We start from the raw sequence: 13,405 nt of genomic DNA on the forward strand, positions 1-13,405 counted from the left end.
CCAACTCTTCACTCTCGCAAGAATCCTAGAGGGGGCCTGGGAGTACGCCCATCCGGTCTACATGTGTTTTGTGGATCTGGAGAAGGCGTTTGACCAGGTCCCACGGATGATACAATGGAGGTGCTGCAGGAATATGGGGTGGGGGGTCACTTCTGAGGGCCATCCAATCCCTGTACGCCCAAAGCGAGAGTTGTGTCCGGATACTCGGCACTAAGTCGGACTCGTTCCCAGTGAATGTTGGCCAGGGCTGCGCTTTATCACCAATCCTGTTTGTGATATTCATGGCCAGGATATCGAGGCGTAGTCGTGGAGGAGAGGGGTTGCAGCTCGATGGCCTGAGGATCTCATCGCTGCTCTTTGCAGATGATGTGGTCCTGATGGCGTCATCGGTCTGTGACCTTCAGCAGTCACTGGATCGGTTCACAGCCGAGTGTGAAGCGGTTGGGATGAGGATCAGCACCTCAAAATCTGAGGCCATGGCTCTCAGCAGGAAACCAGTGGATTGCCTACTCCGGGTAGGGAATGAGCCCTTACCCCAAGTGAAGGAGTTCAAGTACCTCATGGTCTTGTTCGCGAGTGAGGGGATGATGGAGAAAGAGATCGGCCGGAGAATCGGAGCAGCGGGGGCAGTATTGCATTCGCTTTACCGCACCATTGTGACGAAAAAAGAGCTGAGCCAGAAGGCAAAGCTCTCGATCTAACGGGCGATTTTCGTTCCTAACCTCACCTATGGTCATGAAGACTGGGTCATGACCGAAAGAACGAGATTGCGGGTACAAGCGGCCAAAATGTGTTTTCTCAGACGGGTGGCTGGCGTCTCCCTTAGAGATAGGGTGAGAAGCTCAGCCATCCGTGAGAGACTCGGAGTAGAGCCGCTGCTCCTTTACATTGAAAGGAGCCAGTTGAGGTGGGTCGGGCATCTAGTAAGGATGCCACCTGGGCGCCTCCCTAGGGAGGTGTTCCAGGCACGTCCAGCTGGGAGGAGACCCCGGGGAAGACCCAGGACTCGGTGGAGAGATTATATCTCCTCACTGGCCTGGGAACGCCTCAGGATCCCCCAGTCGGAGCTGGCGGATGTGGCCCGGAAAAGGGGTTTGGGGTTCCCTATTGTAGCTGCTGTCCCTGCGACCTGACCCCGGATAAGCGGCAGTCGATGGATAGATGGAAAATACAGTAATACATTTAAAACATTATATTATGCTAAATTATACAAACACATGACATTTTACTATAAATTATAGAGTAAACTGAAGGAAATGCAACCCTATTACTGAATGTCAACCCTGTTACTCTAATTATAGTAACAGTGTTGCAAATGACAGGGTTGCAAATCTATGCTAATTTTAGCTTTTACCTCAGGGATTAATGCTAGCTGCACAATGTAATGCTACTGTCAAGGAATGGACACACTTAGATATCTAACTAAAGAAAGATATGTTTGAAATTAATTTGTTTTAGTCTCATAATGTGAGTAACAGGGTTGCGTTTGTGTGAGTGCCACACTCCATCAAGAGTGAAAAGATTGGAAATATGTTAAAAATAAAAGGGAGGACATACCTTTGGTCTACCCATGGTAGTAGCACATGACTTGCTGATGTCATTTTCCTCTGTGTCAAAAAAACAGTTTTTTCACTTCCTCTGCCAAGCTAAAAAGGTTTCGGTAACAGGGTTGCGTGCATGTTGTGGGACACACTTTCAGTGTAAAATTACTGTTATTTAAAATATGTTTATGATTTAAAATTTTTATTTTACTATTACAAGAGATATATATCAATAGAATATTATCAAAAAAAGTAAATAAAAACCGTATATTAAATGTGATATTTGACATGGAAGTTGGTCACCAAGAAGCTGGGACAAGAGAAAAATGCTATTTTAGTGGTGTTTGAGAGCTATTTGATATTTTAAATAATATTTTGAAACAACTTTTTCTGCAACTTTATATACATTTTGTCTCAATACAAGTATATTTAACACAACAAGTGCATGGTTTAGCTTTTTGGGCATGGATTATTAGATTTTTTATATGGGGGACATGAAATGTCCTCCAATTCTGGAATGACCCATGAGGTGAAGTAATTAATCAAACAAATAAACCAAAGCTACGAACGTACAGTGTATCATTTTAAAATCAATACTCAAAACAACAAGGAACATGAGCACTAGTCTAATGACCAACCAAACTGCAGCAGTGACTCTGCAGGCAGCCAGGAATAGTGTTCACAGACTTAAGTCCACAGTTTGACTCTGGTATATGAATCTGGCGAGCCCTGAAGCCCTCCAAGTGGTATCTTTGGTGTTCTTCGGCATATGGGCTGCAGTTCGGTATGTGTCAGCGAGTATGTACGAGAACTATTATCAGCAGCAGCTGTGCCAGGTGGAGATGAGTATACGTCTGTTGTACTGAGAGAACTCCGCAGTGAACAGCTCCGATAAGCCCCGAGGAGTAAACATGTGTCAGTCAGTCACCACTCACACTGCTTGAAGCTAAACTTTAACACACAGTGCTGGAGCAAGTTTTTAACACTATTAATGTAGTTTTAAATATATTAAAGTCAAGCAGGAGAAGGTGAGAGCTGTTGTCAGTGGCAGACAGAATGTGGCAGATACAGGACATACTGAACTCAAAGAACTAAAGATTTGTTCATTCATTCTTTTTTTCCAGGACCACTGGCAGTCTATTTCTACCAACTATCAACAACTACACCACTGCATCACTATTACTGCTAGTACTGGTTGCTTCCAAAATGTATGTTGGCTGCCCTACCAGTTCACTCTACAATTCCAGCGCCATAACATATTCTACACAAGTATCTTCTCATCAAAACCCACAAAGACGTTGGAATATCTTAGAAAAAGGCTTATGCATATATGGACTTTTTGTTCTCTAAGCATGAGTGGTTCCATGCTTAGCAAAAGCACTCACACTCCCAAACACGCCTGGACAACCATAAAGGCACTTACTGAAAACACACTGTGTGTGTGTGTGTGTGTGTGTGTGTGTGTGTGTGTGTGTGTGTGTGTGTGTGTGTGTGTGTGTGTGTGTGTGTGTGTGTGTGTGTGTGTGTGCGTGTTCGTGTGTGTGACAGCCTACTTGTAGCTGGTTCACTGTGAGCCTCAGCACTCACTTCTCTTACAATTTAGAGATTAGCTTCTTCAGATCTATGTGTGTGCATGTGTGTGTGTTTCAGTTTAACTCTCACACACACTCTCTATCAGCTTTGCACAGTCCTCAGCTCCTTGCTCTCTGCATTCTCTCCATTTTCTCCACGTCGTTGCTCTGGCACCCAACAGCCAATCGCAGAGCTCCCAATCGCGGGTTACCCTAGTAACAGAGAGCTCTCTTGTTGCTCTGCTCTGTGGAGGAGTGACAGGCGTGTTGGCATGGTAACGGCTCAGACACTGACACAAATGTGTGTGTTCTTGTAGAGGGTGTAGCCTAAGCTTTTCTTCATTCAGGATTTGTTTCATTCAGTTTCTCAGAGACTGCTTGACGTGCGTTCTGCCTGAATGTGTGTGTGTTCATGCTGATGGATGGCTCTGTTCTGAATACATGACTTTGTCCTGTCGCTGTGTTTCATGCCATGTAGCATACAGAGTGTGTGTGTGCCTATATCCTAGTCAGTGCGTCAAAGGACATTGAGACTGATTAAGTCCTTTTCTAGTTGGTGTTACTTCAGGAGTATTTCTCCTCACCGCTGTTTTATAACAAAGCCTTGTAGTTAACTTTGGCTGATGTGGTCATTGACCAGGCAGGTGGGTCTCAGGTGAGTTGGAGTCGAATTATGTGAAATATAGGACCCAGTGTTTTGGAACTTGAACCGTACTAGGGACTGTTAGGATATCTCGACCGTATCGATTTTGACCTTTCTTCTTTATCTGTCGGGAGTAATTCCACTAACCTAAAGGAAGTACTTTTCAGTATCTGTGATCAAATATTCCAAGACTAGCTTTTCCCAGGGCTTTCGACCACATTTAACAGCCTTCTTCAGGAAATGACATTATTCTACCACAGATATGTGTTCCCAAGGTGAAGTGAACCTTCAAGTTTTCAGCAGGTGAAATTGAATTTCTCAGGGAGCACATGGGAAAGGGCAAATTCATAAATACAATTAGTGGTGTTTGAAGGTGGGAAGCCAGTGGGGGATCACATCCAGGGGTTAGGGTTGATTGCCCTCCTGGTGAATTTCCTCACATGTGTTTCGAGGGGGGGGGGGAAAGGTCTCTGATATCGTAGGATCGTCCACAGCAGAGTTGCCATCGTAAATCCCATCAAATCCTGTCTGTAAACTGTAAAAGCATGCCTCTTTGTGGAGCAGTTTACACTCCAATGGAGGAGGTTAAATACAAGTGGAGGGTACAACACAGCTAATAAGCTACAACAGCTTTCACCATTCTCTCTGGCTCCGGTCCCTTAAAGAGCAACACTGTCCAGACAGTTGGCAATTGTCAACGTTGCAAATCCATATATTCAATTCAAAATTGATAATTCAACGCAGCTTGGCGGACACTGCATTTATTTTTGCCCCAAAAAGGGAATCCACTGATTGCGGTGATTCCATCGAAATGACCGTGACACCAGCCTTTAAGCACAAGATGACACCAAGTAGATGCTGGTGAGACTGGGCCCTGAGGGCGGCACAGCTGTCCCCTGGGATCGCCTAAGCTGCTCAGCACTGAAACTGTTTTGCAACCACAAAGTCCTCTGATACACACACAAACACACACACTGCCTCTCAATCAGCGGTTGCTCTCATTTCCGTCTGTGGAACATGATATGGTGCATCATGGCCACACTGACGCTCTTGCAGGTGTTTCTGCGAAAGCCATCGATCCTCCTCATTGCTCACTGAAGGAGTGACCACAACACAGCTTGAAACAAATGGATGGCAGGCATCTCTGTCTCTTCCTCCCCCTCCTAACTCAATTCTCTGTAGATTGAAAATCATTCATGTCTGTCACTTTGCTAAGTGTTTATGGGCTCAATGGAAAAGCTTTTTGTGGCTGAGCTGTTGTTGTGGTCCAAATGTTCTGATGGTTTATCTGCCAGTTGCTCTGACCCTGACCCGTCCTGCTGACTGACAAATGTCTACACTAGACAGAGATGGAGAGAAAGAGAGAGACTGAAGGCCAGTGAAGGGAGAAAGGGAGGTGAAGGAAACAATAAAGAGAGATGAACCAAAGGAAAGTGGGAGATCCAAACTAGTGATATGGTTTGCTGAGTTGTCATGGAGATAGCTCAGTGTGTAGACATTTGCTCACGTAGGTGGTTGTATATGAGGGAAAGATGGTAACCTCTGTCTTTATTCAAAGATGGCCTCTAATGTGGGAAGTGAATGTCCTCCCTGATCTCTCTCTGTTCACTGACTCCTGGTCCATGACCTTTGTGGATGCTGACTGTTTATTCTGGTGTTCACAGACAGCTGGTATTGTGTTCCTGGTTCTCCTGCTGCATCTTGTCCAGGGTCCTTGCTGTTTCACTGATGTAGTGTCCCACACAGCTGTCAAATGTGAAGTCGTTTTGATGTTCAGTCTTCCTCCTCTGTGGTCTGGTGTGTCCAACCAGGACCTGTAAAGATGAATCATACAGACTGACAGGTACCAGTTGCCGAGGTGCCCTTGAGCAAGGTACCAGACCCCACTAACTGCTCTCAATGCTAGGATGGGTTAAATGCAGAGCCGATGTGTGAGCCATGATGAATGCAAAAGGGGGAAAAGATAAGCAAATAAAAAAAACCTGCCATTATTATTATTACATTTATATCATGATACTTATCAACATCGATCAATATTAAAAACATATTATAACATTTTTGGCCGTATCGTCCAGTAATATGTGGGATAATCAAATTCAGGAATCAATGCTTCTTGTGTTTGTATTGATGTTCTCTGGTGTCACAGAAAGGTCGAGAGGAAACAACTACTTATGAGCTTTGTTGGTTTCATTAGAGTGCAGATCACATGTTATTAATAATGGGTAAAATAACGGGAGGAGACGGCAGGAAAAAGAGGCGTCTTGTACATCAATGTTACAGGATTACTGTGGGACAGTGAACTCATTCATCAGACTGTTTTGTCGTCCTGCATTATAAACACTGTGTTTGCTTTGTGACCACGACGACCCGCAGTTTGTTCAGAAGGAGACTGAGACCTTCTAAAGCCGTCAGTCCAGCTGTTTGGTCCCCTTCAGAGTTTGAATGATGACACACACACTGGTGCTGGTTTGCCTCCTGTTGGTGTGCCTCGGCCATTACTGTGGAGACAGTGTCACACAGATACACACACGTATGTTTTGTAAATTCAAGATAATAAATTGTCCTGTAAACAAACTTCAACTCAGTCAAAACTCTACCGCTATATCTTCAAAGCTTGTTTCTCTATTTGTGCAAAGTAAATAACAGTTCTGAGTTGCAGTACGGCAGGTATCTGTGGCTTTTTACTTTACCTGTGGTCAGGATGAGGTCATGGAGTTCTGCCCTGCTCACAGCTGGCACTAACATGCGTCTTTAGTGACGCGTTCAGATCCAGCCGCTCAGAGGCATACCGCCGCCGCGCCCATCGGCCCACACACAAGACTGTCGGCTCCGTTTTTTCATTAGTTTTTGCACGTTTCTGTAACAATGGATCATTTATTTGAGAGTACCAACTGAAATGTAGACACACACAATAATAATAAAAAAATTAATTCATAATAGAAAAGGGAATGATTTATTTGCATAAAGGATGTGAGATCGGATCACAAGTGGGCACTGGAGACGCATGTGAAGACGAATTCTGACACCAGCTTGGAACGGACATACTTACTCATACTGTCCACTGCTGATCGGATCACAGAGGACACATGTTAGTGCCAGCTGAGAACAGGTTCTACATACTGGGATATTTCAAAGCCGGATGGAGGTTGTCGAGTTCAAAAATGAGTTAGAATATTTGATGAGCATCTTTGAAGATATCTAGAGGGTTCAAACGGTCTTGGGTCAGGAAGACACCCACTGAAATGCATAAGAGGATTTAAATTGACCGCCTTTCAGAGAGCTGAAGTTTTGGTCCCTCGAGCCATCCAACTATCCCGTCAACTCGTGTGTTCACGGAAAATGAGAATCAAGTGTGGCCAAATCTCTCTTCAGGGTTTGTTTCATCATAGACCTAGCTTGCATCTTTGAAAAAAGAAAGAAAATCAATTGTCATTGCCTTTTTAAATCAATAGGAAATGCATACAGCTCAGGGTGAAATTAAATCTTTTTTTTCATTTTGAGGCTCATTGAAATGAACTCTGGCATGTAGATCACATATTCTGTGGTATTTGTATTTGTCCTCAGCATAAATAAACCCAGAGATATGCAGATATGTCAGTTTTTTATTCTCCACATATGTAAACGCTGAACAGGATTCAGTACTGATCTTCTTCCCCCTGTATTATTGATTGAACCCCTCCTTTAAAGGTTGTCCCAATCAATTCACCTCATTGCTGAGCTACAGTATTCACTACTGAAGTTATTATGGGGCCTGTCATAACTCTGATGACTGAATACATTTTTGGCACTTTTTAGATGAATATATTTTTAAAGCTGTTTTATTTCTGCATGCTTTAGAGACGGACAAGCAGGTTGGTCGGTTGGTCAACAGAAATGTTTCTGCAAGTATTCAATGTGCACTCCCAGTTTGTTCTGATGATGATGACAGATGACAACACTAAAACTTAATCAGTGCTAATCCATCAATAGCAACATCTCCAAAACTTCACAAGCAACATCCACAAAGAACATGCAGCAGCTCCGGTCACTCAGAGGAAATGATGAGTGCAAAACAAACTCCAAAATGATAGAGATGAATATTTATTCCTGTAGCCGTAACTATGGAACTGCAATTACCTCTGGAAACTGATGACACTTGGTTGTTTTGAACTATTTAGGATATTTTCGTAAGAAGTTTTCTTGTGTAGTAATAACTAACAGATGTGTCACGAGAAGTAAGAGTGAACAGAAAAAGGTGTTCTGTTCTGAATATGTAGTGATTGACCTCGGCTGACGTTTCCCAGCATGTAATGACTGCCTCACATCGCTTGCCTTTACTCTTTACTCAGCTGTTATAAGTTAGAACTGAATCATGTTTTGTGATACATTGAATCTTTGCTGCACACACAAAATAGTATATACCTCCATATCTGTCTAATTTGGCTTTCCTTTCTCTTGTAATTATGTATAAATCCCCAACACACATGTATACATATAGATGTACAATCACCTACACACACTGAGGCAGAGGCTGTCTAATGCAAAATAATATGCTGTGTAATGCTATTTTAACACCATGCTTTCTGTCTCTCTCCATCTCTGTCTGTCCCCCCCCCCCCCCTCCAGACTGCGGCGGCAGCAGCAGAATCCTGGTCTGTTTGGGAAGATACGATCGACTCGATTCAGTCCTGAAAACCCAGACGGTCCGGCCAGCGACATGGACGAGGAGGAGGAGGAGCTGCAGCTCCAGATCCCATGACACACAAACATATAATCATACAGGATATACTTTTCCACAAACATCAGCAGTCACAGGAAGAAGAAACATTTTGCAACAGGAAGCAGCTGTCTCCTGCTCAACCAGCAAGTTCTTAAAGCACCACTCCAACATTATGGGAGATATTTTACCAGAGTCAGAGCAAAAGGTCAAGATCATTTGTATCTCTCTGCATCCACACATCCTTGTTGCTGCTCATGTTAATGATCAATAATCCTATTATAATAAAAAACAAAAGAACAAAGCGAGCTTTGTATAACAAGGAGACTTAGAGAAACCACACAATTGTTCATCTGGAGTTTAAACATGACAATTTCCACCCAGCAGAAATATGATTAGCACACATCTAATCCTTATGCAGAACACACACACATTCTCATACACACTAAGACACACACACATGCTGTGACATACTTGCATTTTCAGACACACAGCGACGACATGACACACAGCAGGCGTGTGACGGGCTTTAGCAGGCTGTCCAGACAGCGTAATGCTGCATGAAAGGATCTTTCTTCAACTTTCACGTATCATCCTTTCAACGTCTTCACTCATTCTTACCTCATATCAGCACAAGCATTACACCTGTCCCATCTGAGCGGTGCTGCTGTACTCAAACACTCCTCAACCCCACATCTATATCACCAGAATTAAGACTTTTCTCAGCTGTGAAGAAACGCCTGAAAGTGTTGATATATTACAAGAGACTATCAGTCATTTTACCTGCAATTGCTCCCAAATATTGAAGATTCACAGTCTATTTCCCATGTATTTACATGGCACAACCAATGCTGGGAGCCCACTACGCCACCTTTAGAACTCATTATAGCTGCAAGTTGAATTACACATTATGTGTGTAGCAGGAGCTTCCGGCTTTACTCAAACTAGTTCTGTTACTCTCTGTATGGATCTGCTTAGCCTGAACGTGATGGTGTGCATTGTAACATGGAGGGAAACGGATGTACTGTTAAAACAAAAGCTGTATTTCCATCACAACCTGCAGTGTTGCAATGTTCCCAGCATGACTGGAGCTGCTCCTCGACAATAATGAAATGTAACAGTACATTTTAGACAATATGTACATAAACATGAGAGAATGTCCATCATCAGCAGAGATTGTGGGATGTAATGGGTAAGTTGTAAATGATCTTCTTTATTGCTTATGTGCAGGGGGATATGCACCAGTGGATGTCCACTAAAGGCCCGCTCACATCAGCATTTCAAACCGCTTCATCACATGACAATGTCTATTTATTCCAATGGAATCTGACATGGTGAACTTTGACCAATAGCAAAGTGTCTCAGTGATGACCTTGAAGGAACATAGAGCCAGACAGTGACCATCCGCTCTCCTCTGTCTAAGTATAACCTGCTCCACTGAAGTGGAAGGAGACCAGAATTAATGTTAATACACTGTGTTACCTTCTTGGTATTACCCAAAGCAAGCACACTAAGGAGCTCACAGTTACAAACCTTACTTTCCCCCTCTTCAATAACTCTCTCTCTTGAATAGAAACACACTTGACGGGGGAGGGGGGGGTAAACAGCACAGTAGAGAGAAAATATGAAGAAGATCAGAGAGGTAATATGATTGGCTAGCACTAGCATGTTCCCAGCTGGATAGCGTTTTAGTGGTTAGCTCGCAACTTACAGTTGTTCCCCACCTAACCCTGCACGCAGTCTCTGTCTTCAAGCCGATTAAAGAGATTGATGTCACGTCTCTCTCCGGTGTGAACTCTGAAACATCTTATTCTGAAGCTGGAAGTCAGTGGTTGTGCTTTGAGAAGAACAGATTTAAGGCGTAATATTATTCCTTGATGCATTCAAGGTTAAAGGTTTAGGTTTTGTTCAGGTTGGATTTCTTTGAATAGGTTCCAGTCTGTATAGTATGTTCTAGCTACACTCGCAGTCCGATACTGTAGAAACAGAAGCTTCTTTTCCACAGTATTCAGAACTACAGTATACCTTCCACACAGAAAAGGCTATAAATACATTCACAGTTCTGCTGTTCTGTTCTGAGTGTGTTGCTGCAGGTAAGATTGTTATGCTGTGTTTATGCTGAGGTTCAGTATTTTAAAATATTGTCATTTTCCTGGGGAGAAATCCCACAAATCCCAAGTATTTATATCCTGTGATTCCCTTAGGACTGTATTCAGTTGTGGTGGAAACACCTCATTTAGACATCATGGGATAATGAAACACTCAGTGAAACCCAGTAAAGCTCCTGCAGGCTTAATACTCAGGGGCTCCTTTAAGACGGCCCATGTATTCAACAGTGGGGGGAGTGTTGGATACGCTGGGTGTTGGACTGAAGAGATAATTTATTTGTACAAAACTTTGCTTGGCCAAATCTCCCGCCTGTGGAAGAGCTCCAGTCTAGCAGTGGACAGATGCTGTTGTGAAAGCAATAAAACATTCATTTATCTTCCACCACCATCCAGTCACTCTCTGCCTCGGCCTCAGTGCTCACGCTGGAAGGGGACCAAGATATTTTTACTGATCAGGATTCTGAACTATTTATGTTGTCGTTGTTATGGTTTAGTTTTTATAAATGATCTGTACCACAGTGGTTTTGTATTAGCTCTATAAATGTCAACTGTACATATAAAGAAACATGAGTGTGTGTCTTATTTCTCTCCATGCTGTTTATTCACATGTGTGTCAGTAATATTGACTTTTACACTTTCCCAACCACTCAGTGCTCGATACTTCAAAGTCCTCAAGGTTTCTCTAAAAACAAACCTTTTGTCTGAGTAGGAGTGAGTGAGATCTCACAGATAGGCAGGATTCTGATAAAGTTGCCATGGTAATGTTGGTAATGTTAATCAAATCCTAATCGCAGTTCAGACATTTATTTGTAAGGATATTTTCCAGTGTGTTCATCAAACACGAACAGAGACCAAAGTGGATTAGGAGGAGAAGCTCTTGTTAGTTGAATGAATGAACTTGAATAGAGGGAGACTGTGTGTGTGTGTGTGTGTAACTTCAGTACTGTTGTGTATTTTAAATGCAACACCCCTCGTCTGTTGTGCAACATTTCTGTTATACATTTGTAGTATCACCATATCAGTTGCTCGTTGTGAACAATTGTCTACTTAAAGTACTATAGTATACACAGTTAGGTCCATAAATATTTGGACATTGACACAATGTTCATCATGTTGTCTCTGTACACCACCATAATGGATTTGAAATTAAACAATCAATATGTGCTTTAAGTGCAGACTTTCAGCTTTAATTTGAGGGTATTTACATCCAGATCAGATGAATGGTGGAGGAACTACAACACATTGTATACGTGGTGTCCCCTTTTTAACCAAAAGTAATTGGACAAAGTAGCATAATCATAAATCAAATTGTCACTTTTAATATTTGGTTACAAATCCTTTGCAGTCAACGACAGCCTGAAGTCTGGAACCCATAGACATCACCAGACGCTGGGTTTGGTCCCTGGTGATGCTCTGCCAGGCCTCTACTGCAGCTATCTTCACTTCCTGCTTGTTCTTTGGGCAGTTTCCCTTCAGTTTGTCTTCAGCAAGTGAAATGCTCACTTGGATTCAGGTCAGGTGACTGACTTGGCCATTGCAGAACATTCCACTTCTTTGCCTTAACAAACTCTTTGGTTGCTTTCGCAGTATATATGAGCAGATAATATTGCCTGAAACACTTCAGAGTTCATCCAGCTTCTTTTGTCAGCAGTCACATCATCAATAAATACAAGGGGACCAGTTCCATTGGCAGCCATACATGCCCACGCCATAACACTACCACCACCATGCTTCACTGATGAGGTGGTGTGCTCTGGATCATGAGCAGTTCCTTGCCTTCTCCATACTCTTCTCTTCCCATCATTCTGGTACAAGTTGATATTTGTCTCATCTGTCCACAGGATGTTGTTCCAGAACTTTACAGGCTTTTTTAGATGCGTTTTAGCAAACTCTAATCTGGTCTTCCTGTTGTTGAGGCTCACCAATGGTTTACATGGTGTGGTGAACCCTCTGTATTTACTCTGGTGAAGTCTTCTCTTGATTGTTGACTTTGACACAGATACACCCACTGTACCTCCTGGAGAGAGTTCTTGATCTGGCCAACTGTTGTGAAGGGCTTTTTCCTCACCAGGAGAAGAATTCTTCTGTCATCCACCACAGTTGTCTTCCGTGGTCTTCAAGATCTTTTGGTGTTGCTGAGCTCACCAGTGCGTTCTTTCTTTTTAAGAATGTACCAAACAGTTGATTTGGCCACACCTAATGTTTTTGCTATTTCTCTGATAGGTTTAGTTTTGATGTTTGAGGCTAATGATGGCTTGCTTCACTGATAGTGACAGCTCTTTAGACTTCATATTGAGAGTTGACCTCAACAAATTCCAAAAGCAAATACCACACTTGAAACGAACTCTAGACCTTTTATCTGCTCCTTGTAAATGAACTAACAAGGAAACAACACACACCTGGCCATGGAACAGCTGAACAGTCAATTGTCCAATTACTTTTGGTCCCTTAAAAAGGGGATACCACGTATACAATGTGTTGTAATTCCTCCACCATTCATCTGATCTGGATGTAAATACCCTCAAATTAAAGCTGAAAGTCTGCACTTAAAGCACATATTGATTGTTTAATGTCAAGTCCATTGTGGTGGTGTACAGAGCCAAGATTATGAACATTGTGTCAATGTCCAAATATTTATGGACCTAACTGTAGTAGTCTATACTCTATAGTACTGATATTCTATATTGTTCTTATTGTCAAGAACAAAACCAACAGCGTGTTCATCTCTGTTGCTCAAACGGGAGGAAATCGTGCATCTGTCAGGGACTTTTTAATAAACTTATTTTATTAAATTATTATAGCACATTTGGTGCTTTAGTGAGTATTTGTGTTGATTGAGTCAAAAT

At 42.7% G+C, this 13,405-nt stretch overlaps 1 protein-coding gene across 2 annotated transcripts in view; it reads left to right on the forward strand.

Annotated features, from left to right (window-relative positions):
• ccdc102a (coiled-coil domain containing 102A) overlaps positions 1–11,117 on the forward strand; it is a 68,483-nt gene extending 57,366 nt beyond the window's left edge. For both annotated transcript variants that reach the window (XM_029428567.1, XM_029428569.1), the window contains exon 10: positions 8,361–11,117. In XM_029428567.1, coding sequence (XP_029284427.1) covers positions 8,361–8,493 — 133 coding nt within the window. In that variant the 3' untranslated portion in view covers positions 8,494–11,117. The remainder of the gene's footprint in view (positions 1–8,360) is intronic.
• Positions 11,118–13,405: the final 2,288 nt, after the last annotated feature.

Source organism: Cottoperca gobio, chromosome 3 (assembly GCF_900634415.1).
Source record: "Cottoperca gobio chromosome 3, fCotGob3.1, whole genome shotgun sequence".
Taxonomy (NCBI): domain Eukaryota; kingdom Metazoa; phylum Chordata; class Actinopteri; order Perciformes; family Bovichtidae; genus Cottoperca; species Cottoperca gobio.